This window comes from Moschus berezovskii, chromosome 24 (genome assembly GCF_049115385.1).
Source record: "Moschus berezovskii isolate FMDL1 chromosome 24, NW_MosBer_1.0, whole genome shotgun sequence".
In the NCBI taxonomy this organism is placed as follows: Eukaryota; Metazoa; Chordata; class Mammalia; order Artiodactyla; family Moschidae; genus Moschus; species Moschus berezovskii.
In genome coordinates this window covers 839,213-858,817 of record NC_142483.1, presented here as the reverse complement: position 1 = coordinate 858,817, position 19,605 = coordinate 839,213, and the positions used below count along the sequence as shown (strand labels likewise).

General features: G+C 51.2%; 1 protein-coding gene across 4 annotated transcripts in view; it reads right to left on the bottom strand.

Annotated features, from left to right (window-relative positions):
- PODXL2 (podocalyxin like 2) overlaps positions 1-19,394 on the bottom strand; it is a 70,948-nt gene extending 51,554 nt beyond the window's left edge. Inside the window, exons 1-4 of one of the 4 annotated variants that reach the window (XM_088831732.1) lie at positions 19,370-19,394; positions 19,177-19,280; positions 13,574-13,673; positions 3,841-4,119 (exon numbers count right to left, since the gene is read on the bottom strand). In XM_088831732.1, the coding sequence (XP_088687858.1) occupies positions 3,841-4,119; positions 13,574-13,673; positions 19,177-19,242 (445 nt within the window). In that variant the 5' untranslated portion in view covers positions 19,243-19,280; positions 19,370-19,394. Of the gene's footprint in view, positions 1-3,840; positions 4,120-8,617; positions 8,735-13,573; positions 13,674-19,176; positions 19,281-19,369 lie in introns of those variants that run through there. The other 3 variants (XM_088831733.1, XM_055413417.2, XM_088831734.1) reach the window with 3 other exon arrangements.
- Positions 19,395-19,605: the final 211 nt, after the last annotated feature.

Sequence of the window (19,605 nt, the reverse complement as noted above, 5' to 3'; positions counted from 1 at the left end):
ACGAGCTCCACCCGCCTGCACCCCCGCCCAGACTGATGGCAGCCAGCAGACAGCTACAGGTGGAACCTAAGCTGCAAAAGAACAGAAGAAACAGCTGCATCTATCTCATACGGGGAAGGCTTTTCCAAACAAAACACGTAAGAACATTTCAAAAGAGACTGTCAAAGCTTAAAGATTTTCACCTATGTATCTCAAGTATTACTATAATGAAAAGGAAGCAAGAAATTGGAAAAAACTTTCCATTTATGTCAGACACTAAGTTTGTATCCCTTTTATATAAAGATTTGTACAGTGATAAGCAAGCCTCAAAAAAATGGAAACGTAATAATAATAGCTAACATTTTCATGTTATCTCATAACACGTTACCATGTGTTAAGAAATTCAAATATACTATTGCATTTAAACCTCACAATGCTGTGATACTATTTCCTTCCAGAGAAAACAGGCTTAGATTGCCACCAGACCAAAATCACAGGGCTGGAACTTTGGACTCTGCCTGACTCCAAAGTCTGCTCTTAATCGCATGTGCTTCAAATCAAAAAGAACGAGACTACATAACACACTCAGAGTGTGTGTGTTTTAACTTACACACACTTCAGCTACAGTCCATTGCTGTTTATAGTCACTCAGCTGTGTCCAACTCTGAGGCCTCAAGTACTCCACCAGGCTCCTCTGTCCATGGGATTTCCCAGGTAAGAACACTGGAGTGAGTTGCCATTTCCTTCTCCAGGGGATCTTCCCGACCCAGGGACTGAACCCATGTCTCTGCACCTGCACTGGCAGGAGGATTCTTTACTGCTGAGCCACCAGAGAAGCCCCACAGTAAAAACTTACTGGCCATCAGAGTTCTACGTATCAAACCAACAAAGATCTCCAAGTCAGAACTCAGTGATGGGGAGGGTCCAGAACCTGGCATTCACTCCCCGAGGGGCATGCAGACCAGAGCGCCCTTTCTGGAGGCTGCCCCGGCCACACTGACACAAGCCTGCAGAAGAGGCACGTCCACCTCAGGTCCACCCCGTCCTCTGCCGGGGACCCACCCCGTGAACCACAGCAGCCCCGCCCAGACTCCTCGACAGGCTGGGGAGGCACAGCAACAGGGGCCCCGGAGGAGCTGGAGGCACGTCCAGCTCAGGGCCACCCCGTCCTCTGCCGGGGACCCGCCCGTGAACCACAGCAGCCCCGCCTAGACTCCTCGACAGGCTGGGGAGGCACAGCAACAGGGGCTCCGGAGGAGCTGGAGGCACGTCCAGCTCAGGGCCACCCCGTCCTCTGCCGGGGACCCACCCGTGAACCACAGCAGCCCCGCCCAGACTCCTCGACAGGCTGGGGAGGCACAGCCGGCCACAGTGCCCCGGAGGAGCTGGAGCACAAACCCCCGCCCCTGTCCCCATCACCCCACTGCTGGGGTCGGGACCCCTGCTCCCCAGCCCCTCCCCACACAGGACGGGTTCCTGCCATCTGCCTGTCTCTGTCCCCTGGAGGTGGGCGCTGACCACTCTGCTGCCAGAAGCCCCGGACTCCCCGGCGTGCCACCCCGTGCTGCTCCCCTGGTGAGCCCACTGTCTATGAATGACCCTCCATGGTCTCTCTGCTTCCAGGCGCTTCAGAATGAAGACACGGGCAGGTCCAAGAACCACATCACACACACCCTGTCCCCAGCTTGGCACAGAGACAGCACTGGGAAACCCTGGTCAAGAGGCACGAATTGCTTAAGATGGTGGACCCGAGCCCCTGAGGAGCACGCACTCTGCCCAGGAGCACAGCAGGGCCTGCAGAGGGCGCAGGCCGGGAGGGCGCCTGCGGGGTTGTCGGGTCACCAGGAGCCCCAGGTCCCCACGGGCAGCAGTGCATGCCCAGGACTCACCTACCCCACTCACCTGAAGCCCGGCAATGTGCCGGCACCCACATCACCAACGGTCCCAAAGTCCCAGGCTAAGACTCGAACCAAGGCCCAGGCACCGTAGCTACGGAGGCTGCTCTGCCAAAGGCGCCCAGGCCCCCACACAGGCTGCAGAGTACAGGCCGCCGTCTGCCAGTGTGAGGACAGGAGGGCTGCTGTCTGCACAGGGCTGGTGTGCTCCTGGACACTGGTACAAATAAACCTGAGGCAGGACGTGTCCAACGACAACAACAAACCCACCAAAACGCGACCTCCTTGGATGCCTCTGTGAGCAGGCCTTTGCTTCTGGGATGCTGGGGTGCTGACTGACACATCTCTAGACCTAGCAATTTGACTCTGGAAGTTTTTCCCAAGGAACAACCAGAAAAGTGCAAAGATACAAACGGGTTTTTGCAGCATCTTCACAAGTGGAAACTAGGGCTTCTCTGGTGGTCCAGTGGTTAACAAGCCATCTGCCCATGCATGGGATACGGGTGCCACCCATGGTCTGGGATGATCCCACAAGCCAAAGAACTAAGCCTGTGTGCCACAAGTACCAAGCCTGTGCTCTTCAGCAAGAGGGGCCGCTGCAATGAGGTGCCGCACACCCCAGTGAAGACCCAGCATGGTCACAGACAAATAAACAAACAAACCGGAAACCGCTCAGTCAGCAACAGGGAGCCGCTCCACCTGAGGAGATACTACAGAGTCACTGGAAACCAGGTTATAGAAGAAAGGCTGACAACGCGGAAACAAATTTAAGAAACACCGTGAAGTGGAAAGAATGATTCCAATGTTGCAAATAAAAGCGACCAGAGGCATGTAGCCCAGACTACTAGTGTTTATCATTTTTTCTTCACGACATCACGGGGAGATTTTCTTCTTTGTATTGCTTTTGTGTTTCTCACGTTTTCTGTATTTTTCATGTATTACTTTTGTAATTAGAAAACACAAACCCAGAATACATCTATTATAAAAATAAAAAAAAACCAAAAAATTCTGTAACGCCCAGCCCCAGACTTGGGTACCAGTCTGAGCGCCCAGAGCCAGCCAAGAGCCCCGCACAGAGGTGGTGGCTGCCAGCCGGGGAGCCTTGTCTCCCCGTCATCAGCTGCAGCAGCGCGCCACTGAGCCCGGCCCAGCCCCGGGGCAGAGCCAGGGAAGGGCGCTTGGAACGCCCGGTGGGGCTCAGGGACCCAGGAGCACAGGGCACCTGCTGACCTCAGGGACCCTTCAACAGAGACCACACAGCACAGAAGAGGGCCTGAGGCCTCGGACAGACTGACGCTGGCATTACGACCGACCACCTCACCAGCTCTGTGGCGCCAGGCCCACTTTCTGCTCTCTGCGCCTCGTCTTCTTATGTTCAGAACGGGGTTGACACTCTTCATCTCACGGGCTGTCAGCAGTAACTCAGTTACATGAGCACACAGCACAGGTCACTGCACAGCCGTGAGTATTGTGCAAGGGAAAGGGGCCTCTTGGCCAGCAAGGCCCTCCAAGTCCAGAGACCTAGCTTTGAGGCTCCGGAGGGCAGCAGAGGCTGAAAGCAGGCAAGGACGGAGAAGAGGTGGGACGTGGGCAAGGAAAGGGCCATCGGGCGTCGTGCCTGGCCTCCCGGCGGCAATCAGCACACGTCCTAAGAAAGACGGGGGCCTCCCTGGCAGGCCAGTGGCGAAGAACCCACCTGCCAACGCAGGAGACGCGGGTTCCAGCCCTGGCCCGGGAGGATCCCCACATGCCGAAGGGCAACAAAGCCCAGAGGCCAGCCCGCCAGAGCCCGGGAACCACAACTGCTGAGCCCCCGTGCCGAGAGCCTGCGCTCTGCAGCGAGAGGTCACTGAAACGGGCCGTACACGGCAACCAGAAGTCGCCTAAGCACAGCAGCAAGGACCCAGCACAGCCACAATATAAACAAACTGATCTTTCAGAAAACAAGGGCGAGCGAGCACGGTACCTGCGGTGGGTCCCAGGCCCAGACTGGACTCGTTGAGTGCGTCCTCCTCCTCCCAGAAGTACTGCGGTGGCTGCAGGACACGGGACTCTTCGCTCTCCTCGCTGGGGAAGCCCGATCCAGGGGCTCCCAGGCCAGCGCCCAGGCCCACGGCCTCGCTCGGCTCCTCCGAGTCCAGCGGCTCCAGGCCCGTGGGCAGCAGGAGATCCAGCAGGGAGGTGGAGGGGAGGCCCTCTGAGCCGGGCTCCTCGGACCCGACTGCATGCATGCCCAGAGACGCTCCTGTGCAGACAGGAGAGCTGGGGGTTACGGGGGAAGAGGGCGCAGGGTGGAGACCCGCCCGTGAGGATAAAGGGCATCTCCTCCCCCTTCTCTGTCAATTCCACTCACTGCGTCCAGGAAGCAGCCCTATCTGCCCGTTTTATGATGTCAACACTAACCACAGAAGTGTCTCTAACTTGCTGTGAGTCTTCAGCCCTCAGTCCCTTCACCTGAGAAATGAGGAAGGCAGGTGAGAGGACCTCCAGATTCTCTTTTCCAAGACCAATATTCAATGATGCAAGAAAGAGGGAATTTCAGGAGTTCTTTCCTGCTCTCTGCTTGGAGTGCACTGATATGACTTGACAAAGTCCCTGGAAATGTTTAGTCACATAAGTGTCATCTGGGCTTCCCTGGGGGCTCAGATGGTAAAGAATCTGCCTGCAATGAGGGAGACCTGGGTTCAGTCCCTGAGTTGGGACGATCCCCTGGAGGAGGGCATGGCAACCCACTCCAGCATTCTTGCCTGGAGAATCCCCATGGACAGAGGAGTCTGGCAGGCTACAGAGAGTCGGACACGACTGATTAAGCACAGCACACAAGCATTATCTAAATTTTAATGCTTACAAGCACCTTATGCAATAGTAAGCCCTAAGCCCAACAAGTGGCCACTACGGAAGACAGATGTTTCAGATTCAGAAGCAACTTCTACCAGAAACCGAGAACGCGTCCAGAGAGACAGGACAGACGAGAGGCCCACAGATATGCTCGAGTCTAAGGAAAGCAGCCTGGGGTAGAGGGGAAGGGGTGGAACAAAGCAGCAAGTGTGCATGGGGGGACAACACAGGCCTTGCGATCAGACCCAGGCTGCTGCAGCAGAGCACAGCAGGCAGGGGCTCTGGCCTGTGGCTGAGTGACTCTGGGGGAGCATCTGCATCCCTGCCCCCTCTGCACCTCGGCCCGCCAACCGCACAGCAGGATGGGGAAGCCCCCAGACGCGGGGCCACCGGGTGAGGTCAGCCCCCTGCAGTGTGCAGACTGCACTCTAAAGGGCAGACTGCAGGCTACTCGTGGAAGCAGCCTCCTCCTTTATGGAGAACAGGGAAGCAGGGCATTCTTGGTCAGGAAAAGAGAACATTTAAGAGCGACAATGGTCAGGGTCTTCAAACACATTTAAACAAAAGGTTGATGTGAATAATGAAGATCAGTTATTATATGTGACTTCAAGGGAAAAAACAGGGAAGAAACAGACGCTATTAGAGTCTCAAACAGCCTCTAACCAGAAGTAGGGGATGCCCGTGATCACCTGCATCCACCCGCCTAAGCCCTCCTGCCTCCAGGCTCAGCTCCAAACAGCCGCCCCCACGACCGCCGGCTCTGCACACGCCACTGCGCTCTCCTCACTGCACTGCAGCAGGACCCCGGGCGAGCTCGGCGCTCACCGCTGTCGCGACCGGGCCTCGACAGTCTCTGAAGCATCACAGGAGCGCAGGATGTGTTTGAGTAAACGACCAAATAAATAAGACACACCCTTTCCCTATGGCTGATCATGCTGACGTTTAGTAGAAACCAAAGGGATACTGTAAAACAATTACCCTTCAACTAAAAATAAATAAATTTTTAAAATAAGAAACGGCCTTTTGTTTTACAGAAGAGATAACAGGCCTAGCAAGATTAAGGTCAAACAGCCAGGTAACTGAACTGCTGTAATGAGCCAGCTTCCCCACCAAAAACCCAAAGCACAGCGTGGCTGAGAGTGCAGGGCTCTTTCCTCCTGTCCCGGAAGACCTCAGGTCAGTGAAGTGGTCCCTACCTTCCACCAAGACGCCCCTTTGTCTACATTTCTGCCTGGACCCTGTGTCTGGAAGTAGATCATCTATCAATCCTACTGAAGTAAGACTTATTTTCTAATTTTTGCAAAGTTAATCAGAATATGCAATACTGTCAATCAGATACAATGCCAGGTAACTGGTTTCAGGTACGCTGCAGCCTCTTACTGGAGGTTAACATCTGCACTGGACTTCCACTGCTAAGAAGGAAGCAGTCCACCCGCTACCCCCCCACCCCCCGACTCAGCTCCTATTCTGTGCCACCTGTGCCAGGCCCCCTCTAGAGACACAAAGGTGAATACCAGACAGCCTCTGCCCTTGGGGGAGAAAGTGCTCTTTGGAAAATGGAATGCCGGGTTATATAAGACACCAGCTGACACAACAGGCCTACTTTCAGATGCGGCTTCCCCAGGTTTGGGGAACCAAACACCACAAGACAGTAACCTCGAAAAACTCACGCAGTCCAGGAAGAAAAAACTCGATTGGTGAGAAATGTCTGTAGTAATTAAGTAACAAAAACTGCACAGGTTCACAGGGACCACAGCAGCCTTCTCTGCCAGGTGAAGCTCTTTATCCACCTACTGAGAGAGACATTACTTCGGTGTTTTAGAAAAGCAATGGGCTCTGGTTAAGAAGCCTTGGAATTTCACCCTCCACGAAACCACCAGAGGATCAAACGTGCTGTGCCTCTCCACAACCCGAGAGCTGTCTCTCCGAGGATAACGGAGGTGAGAGGGAGAGGAGTCACGGCCGTGCAGGCCTCAGTCCTGCCGCCAGGCCAGCCCTGACAGCCAGGAGCCTGTGTCTGTCCTGTTGACTCGTGCCTCTGGGGATGAAGTCCTTTAGCCCGTGAAGCTCTCCACGCAGAGCACTGTGGTCAGAGGAATCTGCTAGGGTCTGTCGTGACCACTGCCCTGACTGAGGGGGGGGCGCCATTCTCCCAGCCTCTCCCCTCCATCTGTCACCTGTGGAGAAACCACAGTTTGTCCTTGTCTATCCTTCCCAACAGTCTGATAGGATAAACAGTGTGTGCGTGCGAGCCACTGCTTCAGTCGTGTGGGACTCTCTGTGACCCTGTGGACGGTAGCCGCCAGGCTCCTCCATCCACAGAAGTTTCAGGCAAGAGTACTCTAGTTGGTTGCCATTTCCTTCTCCAGGGATCTTTCCAACCCAGGGACTGAATCCACATCTGCATTTCCTGCCTTGCAGACAAATTCTTTCAGCACTGAGCCACTAAGAAGAGAGTCTGATTATGCTTCTGAAAAGCTGTGTTTGAAAATCTGGCTTTCGATTTCTTGTGCCGTAAACAGTTCCATTTTCTTGAAGCTATTTTTCCACACAATGGTTATTTTTCCTTTATAAAGACCTTGATATTTTCAAAAGCTTGGCAGTGGGTAATTACGAGATGTTACTTATTTTCAAACTTGCCCACCAAAATAGTAGCTGAGACCTACCGATTCCCTGTATAACTACTTTTGCACTTAATAATTAATCTGCCTGAGACTCTACTAGATTTTAACTTTCCGATATACACTGATCTTTTTTTTCCTCTAGCACCTGTAATCTTCTGTTACCTCCATCACTCTCAACCAAAAGAACAAAAAAGACAGAGCATGAAAAAGATTCCAGGGATCGGCCTCAAAAAACTGAAAACCTGACCCAAACAAATTCAGGAAAGGAGGCTCAGGAAGCAGGCTTGTAACTTAGCGGGTGAAAAGAGCAAGGTCTCCATAATCCCCATGTTTTGTCTCCCCTGCGTCTGCTCTTGATCCCCGCGTCCTTCTCTCGTTTCCCTTCCCCTAACCAGCAGCTCTGAAGTCCGAGATCCCTAAGCTCTCCGCAGACACCCATTCGGAGCTGCCCAGCAGCCATCAGTGACACGGCTCACACCTTGGACTGTCCGCTACAACAGAGATGGTCCAGCACCACCAACGCGACCGCACACGCTTGGCGCGTGTGTCAGAGAAACAGTGCCGCCCGGTGCCGGCAGGCGTGTCCCCACTACAGCTTTGTAAGGGAGACGTCCTGCTGGACACACACGCACCCCAGCGCGCGGGGGGCACTAGCGCGACCCCGGACGGAGGCGGCGGGACGAGGGGGTAACCCGCAGCGGGCAGGGCGGGGCGCGGTCCTGAGCCACGCCGCCGACCAGTTCTGGGATGGCTGCCCCTCGGAGAGGCGGCCGGCCGGCCGCGCCAGAAGCTGAGCCGCCCCCGCCCTCCAGACGGACTCGAGGCGCGGCGCGGGCAGGCGTGGGGGGCCCGGAGGCCAGGTCCTGAGCCGTGCCTGAGCCCCGCTGCGCAAGGCGGCCCCCGGCCGGGTCGGGGCGCCGGGGGTCCGCACCGCGGCGCCCAGGGCAGCGGCTGCTCTGCAGAGGGCGCCCCGCGACCCGGCCGGGGACGCCCCGCAGGCCGCCTCGGGCCGCCCGCGCCGCGCCGCGCGCACAGGTGCCCGCAGCGCCCGCGCCGCCCCGCGCCCTTCACCGCGCCCGGGCCCGGCCCTTTGTCGCAGACACGCCCGCCGCCCGTCACCGCGCCCGGGCCCGGCCCCGCCGCCCGCCGCCCGTCACCGCAGCCCCGGCGCGCGGCCCTTTGTCGCAGACACGCCCGCCCTCGGAGGCGCCCGGAGCGCTCGCGGCCGCGCGGCCCTTTGTTGGCGCGGAGCCGCCCGCGCGCCGGCCGCCGGCCGCTCACCTCCGGCCAGCAGCAGCAGCAGCAGCAGCAGCGGCGGCAGCGGCGGCAGCGGCGACCCCGCGGCCCTCGGCAGCCGGCCCATGGTGCCGCGTCGCCGCTCCGCAGCCGCCTGGGCGCCTCGGGGCCGCACGGGCGGCGGCGGCGGCGGCGGCGGCGGCGGCGCGCGCGCGCCCATTGGCCCGCGAGGCCGTCACTCGCCCCGCCCCGCCCCGCCCCGCGCGCGCCCCGCCCCCCCGCCCCGCCACCGGCCAATCGACGTCGCGGAGGTCGGGGGCGGAGCCAGCGCGCCGCGCGCGCCTCGCACCTCGGCCCTCGCGCCTCAGGCCCGCGGGCGCCCGGCGCTCGAGTCTCGCGAAGGCGGGCGAGGCCCCGGCGCTGAGGGCGGCGCTCGCGACCCTGCGCCCGACCTCGGGCTCGGCGAGGGGCTCTCCCTCGGCCGTGCGGCGGGACCCGGCCGCGTTAAGCGCTGCCCGAACCCGCTGCAGCGTGCTCGCCTGGAGAGCCCCGGGGACGCGGAGCGTGCGGGGCGGCGGCCCGCGGGGTCGCTCGGAGTCGGACACGACGGAAGCGACCCCGCGGCGGCGGCAGAACCGAGCTCACGCCTCTGCGAATAGCTCTGGAGGCCTGAGTCCCGTGACGTTATTAGTAGTTTGTTCACAAATCGAGAACACTGCGCGTCAGAACCCGCGGAGCGCAGCCGACGGGTCAGAGTTTATAGCCACAGAATCTACTGGGAGACAGTGAGAGGAAGCGAATCAAGTATCCGACCTGAGAGGCTCTGACACGCACGTACACGGGGGAATCAACGCGTTTGCTGAAAGAAGAAAACCCCAGTAGAACTGACTGCTAAAAGCCTGAGAAAGATGAAGCTGCCAAATCTTTTACCATCAAGAAAAGAAGACTTAACTATAAATACCATTAGAAATGAAAAGGAGAACAAAACTACAAATAAGATGATTTTAAAATTACAAGCAAAACGACACATAACATTTAAACTCTAATTGCGGTGTATACTTCAAATGACTGATTCAAGTAATAGAAAAAGCTAAATAAGCAACAATGGGGAAAAAATAAAAGATAATTAAAATCTCCTCCTAAATAATATATATCAAATAAACTCCAGAGCAAAGTTAGAAAGCTTCCCAATTCACTTTATGAAGTTGGAATAACAATTTAAAAAGCCCGAATGAGATGGCTGGATGGCATCACCGACTCTGTGGACATGAGTTTGAGTGAACTCTGGGAGTTGGTGATGGACAGGGAGGCCTGGTGTGCTGTGATTCATGGGGTCGCAAAAGAGTCGGACACGACTGGGCGACTGAACTGAACTAAAGCCAATCTTACGGAGCACAGATGCAACTTTCATGAAGAAATATGAGCAAGGTGAAGGCTGTAATGTACTAAATACGTTGGGCTTCCCTGGTGGCTCACTGATAAAGAATTCCCCTGCCAATGCAGGAGATGCAAGAGACATGGGTTCGATCTCTGGGTCTGGAAGATAGATCACCTGGAGAAGGAAATGGCAAGCCATTCCAGTATGCTTGCCTGGAAAATCCCATTGACAGAGAAGCCTGGGGGGCTACAGTCCAAGGGGTCGCAAAGAATCAGACACAACAGAGCAACTGAGCACATACAGGAAACAGATTCTGCATGCCTTGCAGCAGGGCCAGTTCCTCCCAATGGCATGCAATGAAACTTAGCCTCTACTCCCGATAAAAGGAACAAACAAAAACTTTAGAAGCAAGGAAAGGAAAACTCCCTTAATTCAATAAAGGATATCTCCTAGAAACCCACAGCGATCATACTTAATGAAGAAACATCAGAAGCATTCCCATTAAGTGAGGAAAAAGAAAAGGGTGCTCATTACCCCCATAAATATTGAATATTCTGTAAGAGACAATGCAATGAGGCATGATAAAGGAATAAAATGGGATAAAAATTTGGAAAAAATTATTTGCAGCCATACCTAACAAAATTCAAGACAACAGACTAACTGAAAACTAGTAAGATTTCAGCAAGATCTCTGGGTATAAAATAACATGGAAATCAGTAACGTTTTAATACGTCAGTAAACAATTAGAAGATATACTAGGGGGAAAGATCCCATTCACAACAACAGCTATTGAAAGTCAGGAATAAATAGAGATATAAAATCTAGGTGAAGAGAATACTGAAGCTTCATATACCACCAGAAGAAAGGGGGAAATGTATTTTGCTGCTGGATGGGACGACTCCATGTTGTAAAGACATCATTTAACCAGATTAAACAGCAAATCCAATGCAATGCCAATAAAAACACCTAGTAGGAGATTTTGTGGAATTTGACAAACTGATGTAAAAATTTATGTTGAAGAGAAAATACTCAAGAGCCAAGGAAATTTTTATCAAAACACTTATAGAAATTAAAATAGTAATTAAAACCACTCTACAAAGTACTATTAATAGCAAACTAGATCCAGCAACATGTAAAAGAGTTTTATACCATGGCCGGTGAGATTTATCTCAGGAACCTGTAATATATGCATAAACAATGAAATGAAACGTTCAGAAACAGACTCCTGCATACATGAAAATGTATCACGAAGGAAGCTTCGTGAGAAGATGCTCAATAAGCAGTGCTATGTCAATTATATTTGAAAATATAGTTAGATCCATAGTTCACATCATGAAAAGTGAAAGTTGCTCAGTTCAGTCGCTCAGTTGTGTTCAATTCTTTGCAACCCCATGGACTATCGAGTCCATGGACTTCTCCAGGCCAGAATACTGGAGTGGGTAGCCTTTCCCTTCTCCAGGGGAACTTCCTAACCCAGGGATGGCACCCAGGTCATCATACATACCAATTAAACTGAAATATCAAATCTAATCATTTAAAAAGCTGCTTTAAATATTGGCAAACAATATAAGTCATATATTCACCAAACAAACAAAATTAACCAAACACAAAGGGCATGAAGGCAGTCACTGGGGCGTGTGTGCGGTTCGGTCGCTCAGTTGGTCCAGCTCTGTGTGGCCCCGTGGACTGCAGCCCGCCAAGGCTCCTCTGTCCATGGGACTCTCCAGGCAAGCATACTGGAGTGGATTGCCATTCCCTTCTCCAGAGGATCTTCCTGACCCAGGGATTGAACCCTAGTCTCCTGCATCACAGGCAGATTCTTTACAGTTTGAGCTACAGGGAAGTCCTGATTGAGATATACATCTATATAAAAATAAACACCAAACATTGACAGAAAAATACCAACACTTCATAAACTCTTTCAAAAATTAGAACATCAGGGAACACTTCCAAACTCATTATATGATGCCAGTATTACCCTGAAACCAAAATCAGATATAGACATTATAAGAACTTAAAAAAAAAAAAATCATAGACCACTATCTCTTATGAACATAGACACAAAACCACTCTAATAAGTACTATTAATAGCAAACCAAATCCAGCAACGTATAAAAAAGTTTTATACCATGGCCAGCAAGATTTATCTCAGGAATACAAGGTCGTTTTAACATCTGAAAATTAATTAATGTTATACACCATATCAAAAATGGTCAAAACGCACACGATCATTTCAATAGTTGCAGAAAAAGCATTTGACATAATCCAACACCCTTTCATGATAAAAACCCTCTAGAAACTAGGAATAGAAGGGACCCTTCCTCAGCCTGATAATAGTATCTACAAAAGCCCCAATGCTAACATCATGCTTAATGGTGGGGCTGAAAGCTTTCCCCTATGACCAGGAACAAGGCAAGACTGTCCACTGTGGCCACTTCTATTCCACAAAGCACTGAAGTTCTAGCCAGACAGGTAGGCAAGAAAATGAAATAAGAGGCATCCTGAGTGGAAAGGAAGAAGCAAAGCTACGCCCATTCATAGATGATGTAATCTTACACAGAAAAAATCCTGAGTTTTCATCCACTAAAAACCTATTAGAACTAATGAATGCGTTCACCAAGGTAGCAGCATGTAAGATCAACATACAAAGTCAGTGTATTCTGCACACTGTCTGGTAAGCAGAATCATGGCCCCAGGACGTCCCTGACCTCCAGCACCTGCGAATACATTCCCTCACAGGGAGAAGGGGGACTCTGCAGGGGCCATTAAGTTAAGGACGTGGGATGGAAGACGATCCCCATCACTGAGGTGGACCCAGGGTCGTCATGAGGCTTCTCACGAAGGAAAGAGGGAGGAAGGAGAGTCAGAGTGAAGAGAAAACATGGCCCTGGAAGCAGAGCTCAGTGACGCCGTTTCTGGTTTTGAAAATGGCAGAAGGGGCCAGGAGCCGAGGGACGCAGGCACCCTCCAGAAGCTGGAAGAGGAAGCAAAGGACCTTCTACCCAGAACCCCGCTGACACCTTGATCTTAGCTCGGTGAGAGCCATTCCAGACTTCTGACCTCCAAAACTGTGAAGACAGTAAGTCTGTGTTACTTTAAGCCACTGAGCTTGTAGGAGTGGCAACCCACTACAGTATTCTTGCCTGGAGAATTCCATGGACAGAGCAGTCTGGCAGGCTAAAGTCCATGGGGTCGCAAAGCAGAAATAGGAACATATAAATTGCAGTGAAGTAAGAAAATTCCATTTATAAGACCATCAGAATATATTAAATACCTGGGAATAAGTCTATAAAATAAGTACAAAACCTCCTCTGAAAACTGCAAACATTGCTGAAACACATTAAAGAAAACCTGTGTAAGTGGATGGACAGCCCAGCCCATGGATGAGAAGACTTGAAATGGTTAAAAGAGTAATCCCCACAGTGATCTATGGATTCATGGCAATCCTCATCAAAATTCTGCTGGCTTCTTTGCAGAAACTGATAAACTGATTCCAAAATTCATATGGAAATTCAAGGGGTCCAGGTTAGCTGGAACAATCTTAGAAAGTAAAACAAAGTAAACACATCCTTGGAATAAAATGGAGAGTTCGGAAAGGAACCCTCACGTTTATGGCCATATACCTGACAGGGTTCCAAGGCAATCCATGGAGAGAGAACAGCCTCTTCCACAAACAGTCTGAGCATCTCCATGCGACGGTGAAGGACAGGGATTCCCGGCGGGCTGCAGTCCACAGGTCACAGAGAGTCAGACACAGCTTAGCAACTGAACAGCAGCGACAGGAGAGTGAGCGTTTCTCGTCAGATCTGCAGCTGGCACGCACAAGTTGGTTTAGAACACTCTCCAACACAGACTGTCTGTAAGTCTGATTAAGTGTGTCACAAGTGCATGAACCAAATGTATTCATTCCAGGATGGAATAGAATGTTACTTTGAACAGTCTGTAAAACTTACACAGAGTCTGTAATCCACTCGAGATTCAAATAATAAAACCTTTACCTGAGACTTAAAGCCTCTTGGAAAGCTGTGCCCTATCTGTGAAAACACTTCATAGGTTTCTTTTCATGATCATTTTTCACAGTGATAACACTTTTAACTCCTCAGCTGCTGATGTTATTGCCAAGATAAGCTTGCCCTCACGGGTGTGGGAGATGAAGCTGACCCACTGTGACTGCTCTCTGGCCAAATGACTCTCGCAATTTCTAACTATGTTCTACATCCATAATATTTCTTTTTATATCCATCAAAATCTACTTCTCAGATCTTCATGTACACCAAATAATAGACACACCTGGTGAGTTCAGATTATATTGAACCCTCTTTCGATAGCTTTCCCCATGTCAACTGAATCTGAACAAAGTGAAGCAGGGAGAAGAGTTGAAATTTTAAATGATTTGTGAGGAGGAACTCAAAGGCCTCTCGATGAAAGTGACAGAGGAGAGGGAAAAGGTTGGCTTGAAGCTCAACACTCAGAAAACGAAGATCATGGCATCTGGTCCCATCACTTCATGGGAAATAGATGGAAAAACAGTGGAAACAGTGTCAGACTTTATTTTTTTGGGCTCCAAAATCACTGCAGATGCTGATTGCAGCCATGAAATTAAAAGACGCTTGCTCCTTGGAAGGAAAGTTATGACCAACCTTGATAGTATATTAAAAAGCAGAGACATTACTTTGCCAACAAAGGTCTGTCTATTCAAGGCTATGGTTTTTCCCATGGTCGTGTATGGATGTGAGAGTTGGACTGTGAAGAAAGCTGATCGCCAAAGAATTGATGCTTTTGAACTGTGGTGCTGGAGAAGACTCTTCAGAGTCCCTTGGACTGCAAGGAGATCCAACCAGTCCATTCTAAAGGAGATCAATCCTGGGTGTTCATTGGAAGGACTGATGCTAAAGCTGAAACTCCAACACTTTGGCCACCTCATGCGACGAGTTGACTCACTGGAAAAGACTCTGATGCTGGGAAAGGTTGGGGGCGGGAGGAGAAGGGGAAGACCGAGAATGAGATGGCTGGATGGCATCACCGACTCTGTGGACATGAGTCTGAGTGACCTCCGGGAGCTGGTGATGGACAGGGAAGCCTGGCATGCTGTGATTCATGGGGTCGCAGAGAGTCGGACATGACTGAGTGACTGAACTGAACTGAACTTGACTGAAAAAAAAAACATTAGACAGAAATCCTTGCCTTTTCTAGTCTATAAAAAAGAATCACAAGGTGCCTTTTTCATGAAATTGCAACAATTGCAACTCTAGTTACAGTTGCAACAAGTTGGAGTTATGCTTGGAATGATTTGAGTTGAAACAGTTTGGATGTGGGCATATGAGGATAGATAGGATGATACATACTTAAGAAGGAGCAACAAGTATGAGTCCATAAATTGCAAAGGTATACTTTGTAAACAAAGATGAAACATTTAACTTGTTTTCACTCTCTGACCCTTCCAAAATTTGCCATCATCTATGGAAAAACAGTGGAAACAGTGTCAGACTTTGTTTTTTTGGGCTCCAAAATCACTGCAGATGCTGATTGCAGCCATGAAATTAAAAAACGCTTGCTCCTTGGAAGGAAAGTTATGACCAACCTTGATAGTATATTAAAAAGCAGAGACATTACTTTGCCGACCAAGGTCCGTCTAGTCAAGGCAATGGTTTTTCCCGTGGTCATGTATGGATGTGAGAGTTGGACTGTGAAGAAAGCTGATCGCCGAAGAATCGATGCTTTTGAACTGTGGTGTTGGAGAAGACTCTTGAGAGTCCCTTATACTGCAAGGAGATCCAACCAGTCCATTCTAAATGAGATCAATCCTGGATGTTCATTGGAGGGACTGATGCTAAAGCTGAAACTCCAATACTTTGGCCACCTCATGAGACGAGTTGACTCACTGGAAAAGACTCTGATGCTGGGAAAGGTTGGGGGCGGGAGGAGAAGGGGACGACAGAGAATGAGATGGCTGGATGGCATCACCGACTCTGTGGACATGAGTTTGAGTGTGCTCCGGGAGTTGGTGATGGACAGGGAGGCCTGGCGTGCTGTGATTCATGGGGTCGCGGAGAGTCGGACACGACTGAGCAACTGAACTGAACTGAACTGAACTGTGGTGTTGGTCATAACTTTCCTTCCAAGGAGTAAGAGTCTTTTAATTTCATGGCTGCAATCAGCATCTGCAGTGATTTTGGAGCCCCAAAAAATAAAGTCTGACACGGTTTCCACTGTTTTTCCATCTATTTCCCATGAAGTGATGGGACCAGATGCCATGATCTTCGTTTTCTGAACGTTGAGCTTCAAGCCAACCTTTTCACTCTCCTCTTTCACTTTCACCAAGAGGCTTTTTAGTTCCTCTTCACTTTATGCCATAAGGGTGGTGTCATCTGCATATCTGAGGTTATTGATACTTCTCCTGGCAATCTTGATTCCACCTTGTGCTTCTTCCAGCCCAGCGTTCCTCATGATGTACTCTGCGTATAAGTTAAATAAGCCAGGTGACAATATACAGCCTTGACGTACTCCTTTTCCTATTTGGAACCAGTCTGTTGTTCCATGTACAGTTCTGACTGTTACTTCCTGACCTGCATACAGGTTTCTCAAGAGACAGGTCAGGTGGTCTGGTATTCCTTGATAGTATATTAAAAAGCAGAGACATTACTTTGCCAACAAAGGTCTCTCTAGTCAAGGCAATGGTTTTTCCCGTGGTCATGTATGAATGTGAGAGTTGGACTGTGAAGAAAGCTGATCGCCAAAGAATTGATGCTTTTGAACTGTGGTGTTGGAGAAGACTCTTGAGAGTCCCTTGGACTGCAAGGAGATCCAACCAGTCCATTCTAAAGGAGATCAATCCTGGGTGTTCATTGGAAGGACTGATGCTAAAGCTGAAACTGCAATACTTTGGCCACCTCATGTGACAAGTTGACTCACTGGAAAAGACTCTGATGCTGGGAAAGGTTGGGGGCGGGAGAAGGGGACGACAGAGAATGAGATGGCTGGATGGCATCACCGACTCTGTGGACATGAGTTTGAGTGAACTCCGGGGGTTGGTGATGGACAGGAAGGCCTGGCGTGCTGTGATTCATGGGGTCGCAGAGAGTCGGACACGACTGAGCGACTGAACTGAACTGAAATGAACTGACTCCCCTTGTAGACTTGGTTTATCACCACCAGATTAAAACTAGTTAAATGAATCGTGGTTAGATTTGTTCTCCTTATTTTGAAATTGTTTATGTTTCTCTCTCCTAGTATGATCTGATAAATGCCACTATCTATATCACTTAATTTGTCTATAAGGTTGTCTCTTGCATTTTCCACTGTATATAAATATTTATATGTCTATGTATATAGATATTTATGTCTCTATATATTGAAGTATTTATATATCTGTGCATACAGACATTTATATATCTATGTACCTAGACACTGGAGAGTCGGACACGACTGAGCGAATGAACTGAACTGAACTGAACTGATGTATACACAAATAGATGTTTTACCAGTGTAACAGGGTCTGGCGAAAAGGGAACGCTCCTACAAAAAGAATCAGACATGACTTGGAAATTGAACACCAACCACAAAATAGAAAATACATCCGGTTCACCTGCCACCAACAACACATAGTTTATCAATGCTACTACAATAAAAAATAAAGATTAATTAAAAAAAATAATGCTCGGGGGACTTCCCTGCAGTCCAGTGATTAAGATTCTGTGTTTCCAAAGCAGGGGGTGAGGGTTCGATCCTTGGTCAGGGAATTAAGATCCCACAAGCTGCATGGCACGGCCAGTAAATAAATAAAATTATTAAAATAAAGAAGAATGTTCAGGAAGAACACACAAGCTTTTGGGTGTTTTTTCAAGTACATTCCATATTAAATTACAGTCCTGAGTTAAAACTCAAAAGCTTTCATTTCCAAGGTAATCACAACTGGGCATGAAAAAATCCTGCCGCCTGTGGCCATACCCTGCAATAGCAACCTTAAGAGTCTTGCTTGTGAATACCTCTTTGTCCTTCAGTCCCCAGGTCGTGTCCCACACTCTGTGACCCCACGGACTGCAGCGCACCAGGCCTCCCTGTCCATCACCGTCTCCCAGAGTTTGCTCAGACTCGTATCCATTGAGTCGGTGACGCCATCCAGCCAGCTCATCCTCTGTCGTCCCCTCTCCTCTTCCCTTCGGTTCAGTTCAGTCGCTCTGTCGTGTCCGACTCTTCGCTTACCACACCTCAATCCACAGTGGGGCTGAGGCTGACCGCACAGCTCACCCTGCGATGAGGTTGACCCTGACCTCACCCCATGGTGGAGCTGGAGCTGATCCCACTACTAACCCCATGGTGGGGCTGACCTGACACCTCACCCCACGGTGGTCCTGGGGCTGACCCCAAACCTCTCCTTACAGCGGGGTTGACCCGACACCCCAACCCATGGTGGGGCTGGGCTTGACCCAACACCTCACCCCACGGCAGAGCTGGGGCTGAACCCACACCTCACCCCACGGCAGAGCTGGGGCTGAACCCACACCTCAACCCATGGTGGGGCTTACCCCGTAGCTCAGCCCTTGGTGCAGCTGGGGCTGACACCACAGCTCAACCTACGGAAGAGATGCGGATTGACCCCACACCTCACACTACAGTGGATCTGGGGCTGACCCCACACGTCACTCCATGGTGGGAATGACACGACACCTCACCCCATGGAGCTGCTAGGGCTGACCCCAACCTCAGACCACAGTGGAGCTGGGGCTGAACCCGCACCGCACCCCTCGGTGAATTTGGTTCAGACCTGGCACCTAAGTCCACGGTAGAGCTTGGGTTGACACCACACTGCACCCCAGAGTGGGGTTGGGACTGACTCCACACCTCACCCCATGGTGGAGTTGGGGGAGGAACCCACACCTCACAACACGGAAGGGTTTGGGGTGGACTTCACACCTCAAACCACAGTGGAGCTGGAGGCTGACCCCAGAACGCACCCCACGGTGGAGCTGGGGAGGACACCACACTTCACCCCATGGAGATCTGAAGCTGACCCCACACCTCACCCCACGGTGGAGTTGGGTGGACCCCAGGCCTCAGCCCACTGCAGAGCTGGGGCTACCCCACACCTCACCCTGTGGTGGAGACGAGCTGACCCTGCACCTCCACTCAGTTTCCACCTAGAGATGACCCTCTGCATCCCTCAGGTGGAAAATGGATGGACTTCACGACGAGTCTCAGAGAGCCTGGCTCTGAGCCCACGTCTCACCTCAAGAGTAACCGTGCTTGTTCCCACACTTGTTCTTTGGCCGCTGAGAGTCATCCTGCAGCCCATCAGCACTGGGTGGAGCTGAAGAAGATCCCAGGGTGGATCTAGGGTGGACCCCACACATCACCTCAGTTTACACTGGAGTTTTTACCCCGTCACCTCAGGTTAACGTGCAGCGGATCTCCCATCTCACCTTGTGCAGAGCGGCAACTGATCCCACCCCAGTCACGTCTGTCTCAGCAGCTGACTGACAGGAAGTCCAAACGGGCTCACCCCTTAGCATTGCTGTTCAGCCACGAAGTCACGTCTGACTCTTTGGGACCCCATGGATTGCAGCGCATCGCATCAGGCTTGCCTGTCCTCCACTATCTCTCGGAGTTTGCTTACACTCAAGTCCATTCGGTCAGTGATGCCATCTAACCATCTCTT